Source organism: Euphorbia lathyris, chromosome 1 (genome assembly GCF_963576675.1).
Source record: "Euphorbia lathyris chromosome 1, ddEupLath1.1, whole genome shotgun sequence".
Lineage (NCBI taxonomy): Eukaryota > Viridiplantae > Streptophyta > Magnoliopsida > Malpighiales > Euphorbiaceae > Euphorbia > Euphorbia lathyris.
This window is the reverse complement of record NC_088910.1, coordinates 79,126,538-79,142,914: the sequence shown is the minus strand read 5'-3', so window position 1 is coordinate 79,142,914 and position 16,377 is coordinate 79,126,538. Positions and strand designations below refer to the sequence as shown.

At 37.3% G+C, this 16,377-nt stretch overlaps 1 protein-coding gene and 1 long non-coding RNA gene across 2 annotated transcripts in view; both read right to left on the bottom strand.

The window, feature by feature from the left end:
• Nucleotides 1-647: 647 nt before the first annotated feature.
• The window catches only part of LOC136218463 (uncharacterized), a 39,236-nt gene continuing 23,506 nt past the window's right edge, over nt 648-16,377 (bottom strand). The window contains exon 4 of the mRNA XM_066005341.1: nt 648-909. Coding sequence (XP_065861413.1) covers nt 833-909 — 77 coding nt within the window. The 3' untranslated portion in view covers nt 648-832. The remainder of the gene's footprint in view (nt 910-16,377) is intronic.
• LOC136210856 (uncharacterized) lies at nt 3,365-4,147 on the bottom strand. Its single transcript, XR_010678239.1, has 3 exons — nt 4,067-4,147; nt 3,890-3,939; nt 3,365-3,455 (listed from the first exon to the last, which is right to left on the bottom strand). It is a non-coding gene; the product is annotated as an uncharacterized lncRNA (long non-coding RNA).

Here is a 16,377-nt window from a genome sequence, read left to right as displayed (position 1 = left end):
TATTCGGTTTGTCCATGTGTTTAGGGAAGGGAACAGAGTGGCTGACTGGTTGGCGAACTTCGCAGGTTCTTGTTCTTTGGGTCACCATGAGTTTGGTGCGCCTCCTGCAGGCCTCCAGGAAATCCTCTCAGATGATCATAGAGGTTCTATCCGTAGTAGAGTTGTAAGGATGTAATTTGTGCTTGGGTTCTGCTTCTCCCATTGTTGTTTTGGGCTTCTTGCCTACTTTGTCTAACAAAAAAAAATTAATTTTGTTTAATTAATTTAGATAATTATAATTATATTATAATTATGGTTAAATTAATTGTAGGATAAAATAAGTTAGGTGATTTAATTTGATTATATCCCTAACTGAAAATATTATCCTATCTGAAATATACATATAGTATGTATATTAATTTTTGTTTAATTAATTAATTTAGATAATTATAATTAGATTATAATTATGGTTAAATTAATTATAGGATAAAATTAGTTAGGTGATTTAATTTGATTATATCCCTAACTGAAAATATTATCCTATCACAAATAAATAGTGTTATTTATATTAGATATAGATATAGATAATATTCATATTATCTAATTAGGTGTACTATTTGGAATATGACTCTAATTAAGTGTTTTAATTCAATCTAACTAGACGGCTTTAAATTTAGTGGAGTGGAGTGAGGTATCCAAAACAGAAATTCCTAATTTCATGTACGCAGTTAATTAGGGAAAATTAAAAATTTGGACCAATTTGAAAGCTCATTTACATATTAGGACTACTTCACTCCCTTCTTACAAATCTAGACACTTTCCCTTGATTTGGACAGAAATACCATCATCTTTCTCATTCTCCTTTTCCTGCAAACAAAATGGAAGTAGCTACTTCTTTCATTCTTCCCTTCTTTTCTTTCTTTTCATTTTCTGCAATAATTTAGACAACAATCAAGAGAACAATACAATCCAAGAGCTAAAGCTTTGTTCATCCAACAATCCAATTCAAATTCATGTAAGTCTTGTGTTGGGTTTTACCTACATTTCAATTTCATACAATATCAGATGTGTAAGATGATGGATATAAGATGTACATGTCAAATTCAAACTAAAATAGTTTAGTTTCATACCGCGAAAAAATCATGAAGGAATAAACATACAGCGTAAGGAGACGAGTAAGCCCCAAGAAGAAGAGACACGACCAAAAGTTGTGCTTGTACAATCAAGTTATATTTCTACACGAATTTTACACCCGTGGATTAGATGATATAACAGAAAATCAATTTTGGAGTGGTGATGATGGTTACGATCATACTGATGGTTAGATGGTTATGATATGTTGATTTCTTTACACCGAATAATGTCCCTGTGGGGTGCCTTTGTGCTCGGCCGGGGGCACTCTGATGTCCAAATCAGTAATGTACTTGAGAGAATAATATGTAATCACAAGTAGGCTTTAGATAGTGTGTACCTCTCGACGCCTTATTATAGAGGTATTTATATAGGATTATGTGATAACCGTAATCGCTCCCCTTTAATGCCTTTTAATAAAGTGTAATGCCCTTTTAATGCGACTTAACTTTGATCTTTACCTCTGAGCTGTTATTGCCTTTAAGGCATCATTAATGTTTATTAATGATGGTGATTCTGCCGTGTAACAGCTTATACTGTCCTGTGTTGGTGGATCGTGTAAGGACGTATCCTTTTATGTGGTGGACCTCGGATGGCTAAGGCCGTGTCACCGTATACGTATCATTCATCCGCCCTTACGCTAGACATACACCGTATATCCTGAGCTGGCGGGTCCCTTATGGCTTTTCTTCCTTTCGATCCTTCTTTCAGGGAATATTCCCAGCGAAGTCCTAACGATAACATTGCGAATGTTATCAGAAGCCCCTCGAAAAGGTTTATTAAGTCCTTTAGGGCTTTTCATCTCCTTCGCGTGCATATGGCACCTATCAACTTTCTCACACTTAAAGCTTTACTTGTCCTCAAGTAAACTAAACCAAACCCGTAAAAGGACTAACCAAACTAGCAAACCACTTGATTTAACCAAGTGACCGACCCCAACTAAGAATTTGTACAAATAAGCATTTGGAAACAAATATGTAAACGATGCTTAAGAAGCCGTAATCTGATTATCAATATTCACATTTTAACTAAAAGAGGCATATTTAACCGAACAAGCTTGAAGGGGATAGTGTGTAAAACACCTCACAAATGGTGGTTCACTCAATCACATAATTTTTTTGCTGGGTCGGTGTTTATACTCTCTTCTTTATACTTACTCAAAATCATACCGAGTTTGCATGTTCATCCGGGTTTTTCCATTCTTGTTATGGTTGACAACATTAAAAATGAGCTCTCGGAGTGGGTTGTAATGTAGGTGAGGCTTTTTAGTGGTTAAAGGTTAATTTCCGGGAACTCAAGTTTGAATGCCGAATTGGTGGTTGCATCACATTTTTATTGATTTCCCTAGCAAGTGGAGATAATCTTGAAATTGCTCGGTGTAGCTTGAGAATGGCTAAAACTCCCATTTTTTTCCTTTTTATCTTGAGAGAGGCACAAAAACGATTTCAAGGATGATTTGTATTTTCTTGCTAGGGGTTTTGCTTTTTTTTCGGGTTTTTAATGCACTTGATTTTATTTGGTATTCGAACGAGAGGAAAAAGGGTTAAGTGTTAAATGGGTGTGAGCAAAAAAATCAGTTAATAGGCTCGAGGGGGCTTCCTAAGGGTTTATGAAAAATGAGAAAAAATCAACAAGAAAGAATTAGACTAAGTGACCTCATTTATCATCTATTGTTCTTTTACTAGAACAAATGTATTTAACTCGGTATTTAGTGCAAACTCTATGAATTGAGTGAAGCAAAAGCACACAAAATGTCAAGAAAAGTAGAGCTTTTTGATGTTTGCTCTTTAGGCTCAAATATAGCTCACACGATATTTAGGTTCTTTTGTGTTTTTCAAACTTCCCTAAAAGTTAAAGTTCGATCGTATATGCCTTTAATAGTAACATATGAATTAAAGAATCAAATATAAGCAAATTATCACAAAGTAAACTTAGTGCAATCCTAGTGTTTTAAGTGTACCAATAACATTGCTCGGGTCTTACACTAAAACTAGTTGGCATGCCAAATCCAAGTTCGCGTTTAGATCTACATAAAGAGCAAATAACGAAGCTTAATTTCGGACGAAGTATACAAATTTATATATATATATATATATTTTATAACTTTTTTTTCAAACACTAAATGATTTTTTTTTCTATTTTATATATATGAGGGTTGTCTACCATATCCCTCCTCACACTTAAAAACGCAATAAGTTCTAACATTGCGAAATAAATTTGAAGCACAAGGTGTAAAGAAAACGAGTAAGGTGTAGAAGACTCCCTCAAAAATCTTTCGGTGGTGGTGGATATGAAATGTTCCGCTCCCGATAGTAATGACTTCTGAAGTATTCGAGGTATCAACTCTGGAACTCGGTTGACATTTATAAAAAAAAAGTATGAAATTTAAAATTTAAATTGGGGTTGTAAGATTATTAATGTGTAAAAAAAGACCTTTTTTTTATTTGATTATATATATATATATATTTTTTATTTAAAAAAGAAATTAGAAAAAAAAATCAACCCGTTGGGGCTGGCAGGCGTCGCTCAGCGGCGGTGGGCACCGCCGTGCAGCACTGCACGGGGAGCGTGCTGCTGCGCGCTCCGCGTGTGGCAGCTCCTGGAGCTGCTGCACTAGCGCCCATCAGCCTTTTTTTATTATTATTTTTTTAATTATTATTATTTATGTAAATTAATATATAATATATTACATAAAATTAATATATATTCCAAAAAAATAATTTTTCACTTTTTATTTAATTATAATCATTATATTTTTTTTGCCAACGTCAATACTTACAATTATCTTCCAAATCGCCCCACCGAATCGACACAAAACTACACGAACACCTAAATAAAATATAAGAAGAAATAATTAAACATACAAAAATAACTTAAATGTAAAAACTTTAAAGGTAAACTAAAAACATAAAATTAAACTTTATTCGAGCTTGGGTTGCCTCGCAAGAAGCGCTACATTATAACCGGTGAGCTCGACTTAGAATTTTCTCCTAGGTGTATGCTTCAATTCGCGTTAGGAATGTAAATTCTTGAATAAACAATCTGTGCCTGCAAAACGGGTTTTTAGTTTCAAAGAAATTTAATGTAAACCAAAAGCTATATTTAAAGAAATTATTGAAGAGTTTAGTTTGCTCCCTTTTGACTCTTTTGGTAGTTCAAAAAGAGCGAAATTTTCCAAGTTAGAAGGAACCTCAAACTCTTCTAATTTTGGATTCTTTTCCATAGGTTCACACTCAACCGGCTCGTTGATTAGAATCTCTGTTTCCTCACAATTAAGACAACCTTTATTATTTGGAGAATTCTCTTGAGAAAGCTCAATTAACTCGAGCTTTTCATTTTGACCAACCAGGTTGGCATCTCTAATTGAATCATCCGCGGTTGAATCAATAGGAGACTTCAATCTGGCGATTTGATTTCCCAAATCCATTCAATATGCCTCAGTGTTAGATAATCTCACAAGAATATCTTTAAGCATAGAGATTACCACATCGGATTGCGGGTTGATTGTTGGTGCGAACATCCGTCATCCTTGTGGTCATCCTACAGATGACGATTATAAGACATCATACCATGGAAAAAATCATTAGTAACAACAAGAAATAAAATAAAATATTCACAAAAAGAAAGTAATATTTACAAATGTTTAGACTAACAGTAAAACGTTTTTGTCTAATATTGCAAGAAAGTATAAATCCCCGGCAACAGTGCAAAAACCTTGATGAGGAAAGAATCTAGTAGGACGGTAAACTATTGTGCGTGTGTTACGATTAAGATCTTTCTACGTGTTTTAATTCTACTAGACGCTAGGTAGGGGAAAGTGTACCCCGTCGTATCAAGTAATAATCCGGTTAAGACCGAGTATCGAATCCACGAGATTTATAACTACAAGTATTAGACTACTCGGTTTTACACGTTATCTAAGCGGTGAATACTTTAGACTTGAGTTTGGGTGACAACTACAAACTACTCCTAAACTATGGTGAAATAGACTTGTGTAGTTCAAACTCTAATGAAGTGTTACGGGTAGTGATAAGTTATAACATAAGACAAACAACTCGAAACATATGTGATTAATACTTTACTCTTGCAAAGACGACTATCTATAGACCAAACAACTCCGTGAGGTTCTTAGGTCATGATTCCCCTTTAAGGTGACTCTAATTCTTAGGATCAGAAACTTGGGCCCGTAAGTTCCGTGGCTCGTCAATTCCTATGGTTTCCGGATTGTCAACTCCGGTAAGGCAACACCTATAATAGATTTCGGAGCTCGTAAGCGACCTACACAATAATCAATTATAAGTATCAAAGCAAGCAATAAAGAATAACATGTAACCTGACAAAGATAGGATTATAGATAAATAAGAACTTGACCATGGAATTATCTATGCTGAACCTGTGTAAACCTGACATCGCTAGAGACCGCTAGGAGTGCGGCTTCATGACTGGGCTACGGCTTTAGTCTTAATTGTCAAAGAACCTACAGCTTTGCATGCCCTAAGTTATATGCCTAATCAAGCTGTTAGCTGAATGCATGTGAATAGGTTAGATAAATCTTGATCACATTTGTCTTTCTTATTAGGGGAATTACCGTCAATCACTGGTAAAACATAAATCTGAACTTCCTGAACCCATACATAGGATTTAATCAAAGGATTCCTCATCCTAGATTGTGTCATCCGTTAATCCATCTTCTACCCTGTTAATTGTTCACTTTATTTTGTTATGTTATTGCTTTCAATTCATTTAGTTAATTATCAAAACCTCAAACCTTTATTCAACCCTCTAAATAATTAGATCAGCCTAGGTAGATTTACTAATTATAACAAATAGTCTTTGTGGTTCGATCTTGTGCTTAGCACATTACTACTTGTTGCGATAGGATACACTTGTCCTATTAACTGCCATATATTTGCGAGCATCGCCCTTACTTATGGAGTTGAAGTGGTCCTTCCTATAGAGATAAAAAATCCGAGTAACATGGTTTCCTTTTATTGTGAGCAACAAAATGGCGAAAGGCTCGGGAAGAGTTTGGATGATCTAGAAATAAGGAGGGATAAAGCTTATACTCGGATCGCTGCTTACAAGCAGCGAATCACTTCTTACCACAACCAAAATGCTAAATTGGTGGAACTAAATAAAGGAGATCTGGTTCTAAGGAAGGCAGATAAAATTCAATCGACAGACAAAAAAGGAAAGTTGGGCGTAACCTGGACAGGTCCATACCGCGTAACAGCAAAAATTGGAGCCGCCACCTTCAAAATAGAGAAATGGATGGGAAGGAAGTGCCACGAACCTGGAACATCCAGAATCTCCGCAAGTACTTCCAAAAATAAAATGTAACACAATACCTTGAGTACTCTTTTTCCTTAAGGCAAGATTTTTTCCCAATGGGTTTTTTCTTGTTATAAGGTTTTAACGAGGCTCACAAAAGGGTCATCATCCGTTGTAATAAAGGCAAGCAATTTCTTGCTCATTAAATAAATTACTCTTGATTATTAGTTTTGTGTAACATTTCTTTTCAGAGTGCTAGCATACATAAATGTCTTCTTACTAAAAAAGGGGGGGCATGGGTTCAGATTCTTTACCCCATCAATAAGAAGTCCCTTCAAAGGGAAGATTCTTTTCCCGGTGAAGGAATCTAAAGGGTAGATTCTTTTCTCTGTGAAGGAATCTTACAAAAAGTCCCTTCAAATGGCAGATTAATTCTCTTCCCTGTGAAGAAATCTTACACAAAGTCCCTTCCATAGGGCGGATCCAAAATCAGAGGTCCCATTAAAGATAGATTCACTTCCTAGAGAAGTGGTCATTAAAAATCCTATCAAGCGCGGATACATCTTTCTCAAAGAAAGAAATCCTTAAAGCTTATCGCAAGCTTCCCGGGGGAAGACTGGCCACCTACCCTAGCGATTTGGTGGAATAAGTTTAAACACTTAAAAAATATTCTCAAGTTCAAACATGCAAATAAAAGAAAAAACAACAAAACTTCTCTATGCAGAACTCAAAAATAGAATGGAAAAAGCTCATAAAAGTGTTAGAAATTATAGCATCTTTACACAGGCATAACAAGCCTTAGAAAAAGATAAAACAAAAACTAAGAGGCGAGGGAGTCGCTAGTCTTGTCTCCTACGATGGGATCAGCTAGAGTAACTTTAAGAGACTTAGCAGTGGGCTCATCAGCCTGATCATGCTGATCTTCTGTAACAATGCTGGAAGGATCCGCCTCGGGTGGAGTATCGCCTTCCTCAGCGTCGTTCTTGACCTTAGCATCAGGCGTGTTCTCTTCCATCTCCATGTCAATAACCCCCTCACTTTTCTCCACCTTCTTGGTAGGAGGAGCCAACGCCTCCTGGCGGATGACGACTCTAGGGTTCTTCAGGGTGGAATAATGGAAGGCCTCATTAATAGAAGGCACTTCCTCTTCGGGGTCATCAATCTCGGAGTCCGGAAAATCTCTCTTAAGAGCAGCTAGGATACGCTCACCATATTAGTATGCTCGAAGTCCACATGCCTCCTCCAGGTGTTCCCATTCTCTTTCCCATTGACTTTGCTCAGCCTTAAGTTCACAAGATAACCTAGTGACTTCCTCCTTCTCCAGCTCTATGTCCGCCTCCAGTTGGGCAATCTTTTGCTTTAAGTCGCCAAGGCACTCACCGCATGAGCATCAGATCTAGCTTTGGATGCATCGCTTTCCAACTCCTTGAGACGAGCTTCCTTCACTGCGTTTATGGTGATGTCCGCCTCGATGGAATTAACATGATCAATGGTCTGAATAATAAAAAACCATAAGTCAAGGCAAAGATGAAAAATGATAAAATAAAAGGCTAGAGAAAGTCATTTAGCGCCAAAGCCCTGCGCTTGATCATCTTAAGGTGTGAGGAAGTTTTGTACTTAGCCCTCGTCTCCAAGATGTTGGGGATCTTTCCGATCGCCTCCTTGAGGTCATGCATCACCATGTCAGATGCAAGAATTACCTCAAGACCATGAGTCGTGACCCAATAACCTCCAAGGTCTGGCTTCGTTGGCTGGAAATTCCAAGAAAGATGGCCCAGGTTAAAAAAATTTACATCTTTAATTAAATTGGGGTAAAACAGAGAGAAGGCTAACCTGAGTGAAGGAGGAGGGGAATAATGAAACTTTGGGAACCTTAGCGATGACCACCAGTTGATCTGATCCGCCAGTTTGTGTATTTTTTCCTTGAGAAGGACCATCAGCATTGGCTCTTTTTGGAGGAGGAAAAGGCTGGACCTTAGCCGCAAGGCGCTTCCCTTCTTATTTATTCAGGGAGGCATTCGCCCTCTCCTGGGCATCTAAAGCGGCTTGAAACTTCCGCTTTTCTGCAATGATATCTTTGGCGTTAGTTCTCCCCCTGCAATAAGGGGTAAAAAACAATAAAGAAGTTAATAAGGCGGGTAAAAGCATGGATAATACCTTTAAAAGCTTTATACAAAATGTAGCGGATCTCCCCGTTCTGCAGCGTTACTAAAGGTTCGCCCGATTTCATGATCGCCAATGCTTAATCATACGCCCAGAAGTTATACTTAACCGAACAAAGTATTCTTAAAATATTTTTCTCCTCTTGGTTGAGGGTAAAACTTCTGTTCGCCCGGTCTTTCGGGTTATAATTCCAGACGGGGGGAAAACCTAACGGTACGTCCTCAACTATCTTAACAAAGAAAAATCTTTGTTCCCAATGGTGGAAATTCAACATCTTGCTATGAAATAGCGAATAGCCCTTTAACTTAGAAAAGGTGATATAGTCCTCCACACCGCGCTTGGACATAGTATGGAGCGACCGAAAGATCTAAGGGCTTAAAACTAGATCTAGATTCACCGCTAGGTAAGAATCTAGCACTAGGTCAAGCCATCTGTTTGGATGCAATTGGCAAATCGGGATGTTAAAAAATTCAAGAATGTCCCCAATTACCTTGGGGACATGATAGGTAAAGCCTCTTTCTACGTGGCTATGATATATGGCGAAATAGCCCTTTGGAGGGGAGGCGGGTCTTTGATAAAACGTAGGAATTAAGCATTCTGCCGCTCGAAGCCAGGGATAAAGAGATTGAAGCGTCACCAAAAGGGTGAGGTCAACTTTCGAAGGTATCACCTCCATTTTTTGGGCTTTCACCCCTTTCTTTTTAGGGGCAGAAGAACTGGCTTCTTCCCTAGATGTGGGATTATGGGCCTCCATTGTTACAATCGGAATTGTTACTGATAAAAGCACCACATAGGGTTTTTGGGTATGCTTAGGGTCGATGTCTATGGTTCTTTCGGAAGAAGAAGTAGAGGACGAGGAATGCATACCGAAAATAATAAAGATGGAAATAACTAAATACTTGCGCAAGAGGTAAACTTGCATGGAAATCTGGTGTGCAGATGGAAGAAAATCGCAAAAACTCTTGCAGGAACTAAAAAAGCAATCGAAGTAAGAAAATTGAAAAAATGGAGAAGAATGCACTTTTATTAGGTGAAATGAAAGACAGTTTGGGAGTTCGTGCTAGAGATTGCCACCTGCTAACACCTAACTTGTTACACCTTACCCTAAACGGCATCGGGTATGAATGGAAAATAGGTTAACCAACTTCTAACAGTCTAGAAGGTGAACCGATTTTCTTACGAATAAAAATTTATTTGGACTACCTAAACTTTACTTAATTATTTAGCTTGGATTCAATAATTCTATCAAGCTTCCTACGTATCCCGAACGTCTTTTAATCTTTAAATTGGGAATCAAAGCCACGTAGTTCTACCTATTTTAGGTAGTTCTCGACACGTTGATGAAATTAATATACTTCAATTTATTGCTGTATAGTTTTATTTTATCGCTACTACAATTCACAATACTATTCATAACCGCATACTAATATTTAGTATCCTGAATTTATTTAATAATTCATATGAAATAATAAATGTATTTTATAAAATATATACCCAAATATTTTATCAAAACCGATAAACTTTTAAGTTTATAAATTACGTTATCAAATCAACTCGTATCACAAATAAATATCAATAATTTCGTATTAGTATTTTTGTCAATACAAACCGTGATCAAATAAATTTAACATTTAAACTAGCTCATGATCAAATAAACGCTTTATCAAAACAGCTTGTAATCAAACAAACATTTTATCAAACCAACTTGTAATCAAGCAAACGTTTTATCAAACCAGCTCATAATCCAAATAAACTTAATTATATCCATCCTAGAGTTTCTCCCCTTAAGTATCAACCCATAACCACATATATAGTCGAGACGTCTCTTTAACATTGTCTATCCCGCATGGTCTTACCCAGCACTTCCTTGCCATACCCGATAGGTCTTTCAATTGTGTACACATGCCATGTCCCTCCCTGAACATGGTCTTTAAATATAAACTACCGGTCCGGATTACTCTAGATGGATATATATATATATATATATATATATATATATATATATATATATATATATATATATATAATCATAATGTGCTCAAATCTCTTTTTACAATCATAAATCATTTGCCTTCAATTAATGATTTCGTAGAGATAATCACAATTATTCAATAACTCTCTTAATATAAGTATAATTTTCAAAATTCATATATAAACACTGATTTAATTCAACATTAAAAATTAGAGTTCCTCGAAATAGTTACACCAAACTATAAAGTTGTTTAACAAACTATAAAGTTGTTTAAAATAAAACATTCTTTTAATATAACAAAAATAGTAAAAAATTAGTATAAAATCACCAATTCGTTATTTAATCAAACTTCAAAAGTTAAATTACTTGAAATATTGTATCAATAAAATTCAATATCGTTTAAAGTTGAATATTCTTATCAGACTATTTTCGATCACTGGAATAGTAACGTGTAACACTAAACTGATATAGTTAATTCCAACCGAAAGTTCAATTAGACTCGTGACAATGCTAGGAGTCTATACGATTATTTCAGGGAGGGACATGGCATGTGTACACAATTGAAAGACCTATCGGGTATGGCAAGGAAGTGCTGGGTAAGACCATGCGGGATAGACAATGTTAAAGAGACGTCTCGACTATATATGTGGTTATGGGTTGATACTTAAGGGGAGAAACTCTAGGATGGATATAATTAAGTTTATTTGGATTATGAGCTGGTTTGATAAAACGTTTGCTTGATTACAAGTTGGTTTGATAAAATGTTTGTTTGATTACAAGCTGTTTTGATAAAGCGTTTATTTGATCATGAGCTAGTTTAAATGTTAAATTTATTTGATCACGGTTTGTATTGACAAAAATACTAATACGAAATTATCGATATTTATTTGTGATACGAGTTGATTTGATAACGTAATTTATAAACTTAAAAGTTTATCGGTTTTGATAAAATATTTGGGTATATATTTTATAAAATACATTTATTATTTCATATGAATTATTAAATAAATTCAGGATACTAAATATTAGTATGCGGTTATGAATAGTATTGTGAATTGTAGTAGCGATAAAATAAAACTATACAGCAATAAATTGAAGTATATTAATTTCATCAACGTGTCGAGAACTACCTAAAATAGGTAGAACTACGTGGCTTTGATTCCCAATTTAAAGATTAAAAGACGTTCGGGATACGTAGGAAGCTTGATAGAATTATTGAATCCAAGCTAAATAATTAAGTAAAGTTTAGGTAGTCCAAATAAATTTTTATTCGTAAGAAAATCGGTTCACCTTCTAGACTGTTAGAAGTTGGTTAACCTATTTTCCATTCATACCCGATGCCGTTTAGGGTAAGGTGTGACAAGTTAGGTGTTAGCAGGTGGCAATCTCTAGCACGAACTCCCAAACTGTCTTTCATTTCACCTAATAAAAGTGCATTCTTCTCCATTTTTTCAATTTTCTTACTTCGATTGCTTTTTTAGTTCCTGCAAGAGTTTTTGCGATTTTCTTCCATCTGCACACCAGATTTCCATGCAAGTTTACCTCTTGCGCAAGTATTTAGTTATTTCCATCTTTATTATTTTCGGTATGCATTCCTCGTCCTCTACTTCTTCTTCCGAAAGAACCATAGACATCGACCCTAAGCATACCCAAAAACCCTATGTGGTGCTTTTATCAGTAACAATTCCGATTGTAACAATGGAGGCCTATAATCCCACATCTAGGGAAGAAGCCAGTTCTTCTGCCCCTAAAAAGAAAGGGGTGAAAGCCCAAAAAATGGAGGTGATACCTTCGAAAGTTGACCTCACCCTTTTGGTGACGCTTCAATCTCTTTATCCCTGGCTTCGAGCGGCAGAATGCTTAATTCCTACGTTTTATCAAAGACCCGCCTCCCCTCCAAAGGGCTATTTCGCCATATATCATAGCCACGTAGAAAGAGGCTTTACCTATCATGTCCCCAAGGTAATTGGGGACATTCTTGAATTTTTTAACATCCCGATTTGCCAATTGCATCCAAACAGATGGCTTGACCTAGTGCTAGATTCTTACCTAGCGGTGAATCTAGATCTAGTTTTAAGCCCTTAGATCTTTCGGTCGCTCCATACTATGTCCAAGCGCGGTGTGGAGGACTATATCACCTTTTCTAAGTTAAAGGGCTATTCGTTATTTCATAGCAAGATGTCGAATTTCCACCATTGGGAACAAAGATTTTTCTTTGTTAAGATAGTTGAGGACGTACCGTTAGGTTTTCCCCCCGTCTGGAATTATAACCCGAAAGACCGGGCGAACAGAAGTTTTACCCTCAACCAAGAGGAGAAAAATATTTTAAGAATACTTTGTTCGGTTAAGTATAACTTCTGGGCGTATGATTAAGCATTGGCGATCAGGAAATCGGGCGAACCTTTAGTAACGCTGCAGAAGGGGGAGATCCGCTACATTTTGTATAAAGCTTTTAAAGGTATTATCCATGCTTTTACCCGCCTTATTAACTTCTTTATTGTTTTTTACCCCTTATTGTAGGGGGAGAACTAACGCCAAAGATATCATTGCAGAAAAGCGGAAGCTTCAAGCCGCTCTAGATGCCCAGGAGAGGGCGAATGCCTCCCTGAATAAATAAGAAGGGAAGCGCCTTGCGGCTAAGGTCCAGCCTTTTCCTCCTCTAAAAAGAGCCAATGCTGATGGTCCTTCTCAAGGAAAAAATACACAAACTGGCGGATCAGATCAACTGGTGGTCATCGCTAAGGTTCCCAAAGTTTCATTATTCACCTCCTCCTTCACTCAGGTTAGCCTTCTCTCTGTTTTACCCCAATTTAATTAAAGATGTAAATTTTTTTAACCTGGGCCATCTTTCTTGGAATTTCCAGCCAACGAAGCCAGACCTTGGAGGTTATTGGGTCACGACTCATGGTCCTGAGGTAATTCTTGCATCTGACATGGTGATGCATGACCTCAAGGAGGCGATCGGAAAGATCCCCAACATCTTGGAGACGAGGGCTAAGTACAAAACTTCCTCACACCTTAAGATGATCAAGCGCAGGGCTTTGGCGCTAAATGACTTTCTCTAGCCTTTTATTTTATCATTTTTCATCTTTGCCTTGACTTATGGTTTTTTATTATTCAGACCATTGATCATGTTAATGTCATCGAGGCGGACATCACCATAAACGCAGTGAAGGAAGCTCGTCTCAAGGAGTTGGAAATCGATGCATCCAAAGCTAGATCTGATGCTCATGCGGTGAGTGCCTTGGCGACTTAAAGCAAAAGATTGCCCAACTGGAGGCGGACATAGAGCTGGAGAAGGAGGAAGTCACTAGGTTATCTTGTGAACTTAAGGCTGAGCAAAGTCAATGGGAAAGAGAATGGGAACACCTGGAGGAGGCATGTGGAAGTCGAGCATACTAATATGGTGAGCGTATCCTAGCTGCTCTTAAGAGAGATTTTCCGGACTCCGAGATTGATGACCCCGAAGAGGAAGTGCCTTCTATTAATGAGGCCTTCCATTATTCCACCCTGAAGAACCCTAGAGTCGTCATCCGCCAGGAGGCGTTGGCTCCTCCTACCAAGAAGCTGGAGAAAAGTGAGGGGGTTATTGACATGGAGATGGAAGAGAACACGCCTGATGCTAAGGTCAAGAACGACGCTGAGGAAGGCGATACTCCACCCGAGGCGGATCCTTCCAGCCTTGTTACGGAAGATCAGCATGATCAGGCTGATGAGCCCACTGATAAGTCTCTTAAAGTTACTCCAGCTGATCCCATCGTAGGAGACAAGACTAGCGACTCCCTCGCCTCTTAGTTTTTGTTTTATCTTTTTCTAAGGCTTGTTATGCTTGTGTAAAGATGCTATAATTTCTAACACTTTTATGAGCTTTTTCCATTCTATTTTTGAGTTCTGCATAGAGAAGTTTTGTTGTTTTTTCTTTTATTTGCATGTTTGAACTTGAGAATATTTTTTAAGTGTTTAAACTTATTCCACCAAATCGCTAGGGTAGGTGGCCAGTCTTCCCCCGGGAAGCTTGCGATAAGCTTTAAGGATTTCTTTCTTTGAGAAAGATGTATCCGCGCTTGATAGGATTTTTAATGACCACTTCTCTAGGAAGTGAATCTATCTTTAATGGGACCTCTGATTTTGGATCCGCCCTATGGAAGGGACTTTGTGTAAGATTTCTTCACAGGGAAGAGAATTAATCTGCCATTTGAAGGGACTTTTTGTAAGATTCCTTCACAGAGAAAAGAATCTACCCTTTAGATTCCTTCACCGGGAAAAGAATCTTCCCTTTGAAGGGACTTCTTATTGATGGGGTAAAGAATCTGAACCCATGCCCCCCCCCTTTTTTAGTAAGAAGACATTTATGTATGCTAGCACTCTGAAAAGAAATGTTACACAAAACTAATAATCAAGAGTAATTTATTTAATGAGCAAGAAATTGCTTGCCTTTATTACAACGGATGATGACCCTTTTGTGAGCCTCGTTAAAACCTTATAACAAGAAAAAACTCATTGGGAAAAAATCTTGCCTTAAGGAAAAAGAGTACTCAAGGTCTTGTGTTACATTTTATTTTTGGAAGTACTTGCGGAGATTCTAGATGTTCCAGGTTCGTGGCACTTCCTTCCCATCCATTTCTCTATTTTGAAGGTGGCGGCTCCAATTTTTGCTGTTACGCGGTATGGACCTGTCCAGGTTACGCCCAACTTTCCTTTTTTGTCTGCCGATTGAATTTTATCTGCCTTCCTTAGAACCAGATCTCCTTTATTTAGTTCCACCAATTTAGCATTTTGGTTGTGGTAAGAAGCGATTCGCTGCTTGTAAGCAGCGATTCGCTGCTTGTAAGCAGCGATCCGAGTATAAGCTTTATCCCTCCTTATTTCTAGATCATCCAAACTCTTCCCGAGCCTTTCGCCATTTTGTTGCTCACAATAAAAGGAAACCATGTTACTCGGATTTTTTATCTCTATAGGAAGGACCACTTCAACTCCATAAGTAAGGGCGATGCTCGCAAATATATGGCAGTTAATAGGACAAGTGTATCCTATCGCAATAAGTAGTAATGTGCTAAGCACAAGATCGAACCACAAAGACTATTTGTTATAATTAGTAAATCTACCTAGGCTGATCTAATTATTTAGAGGGTTGAATAAAGGTTTGAGGTTTTGATAATTAACTAAATGAATTGAAAGCAATAACATAACAAAATAAAGTGAACAATTAACAGGGTAGAAGATGGATTAATGGATGACACAATCTAGGATGAGGAATCCTTTGATTAAATCCTATGTATGGGTTCAGGAAGTTCAGATTTATGTTTTACCAGTGATTGACGGTAATTCCCCTAATAAGAAAGACAAATGTGATCAAGATTTATCTAACCTATTCACATGCATTCATCTAACGGCTTGATTAGGCATATAACTTAGGGCATGCAAAGCTGTTGGTTCTTTGACAATTAAGACTAAAGCCGTAGCCCAGTCACGAAGCCGCACTCCTAGCGGTCTCTAGCGATGTCAGGTTTACACAGGTTCAGCATAGATAATTCCATGGTCAAGTTCTTATTTATCTATAATCCTATCTTTGTCAGGTTACGTGTTATTCTTTATTGCTTGCTTTGATACTTATAATTGATTATTGTGTAGGTCGCTTACAAGCTCCGAAATCTATTATAGGTGTTGCCTTACCGGAGTTGACAATCCGGAAACCATAGGAATTGACGAGCCACGGAACTTACGGGCCCTAGTTTCTGATCCTAAGAATTAGAGTCACCTTAAAGGGGAATCATGACCTAAGAACCTCACGGAGTTGTTTGGTCTATAGATAGTCGTCTTTGCAAGAGTAAAGTATTAATCACATATGTTTCGAGTTGTTT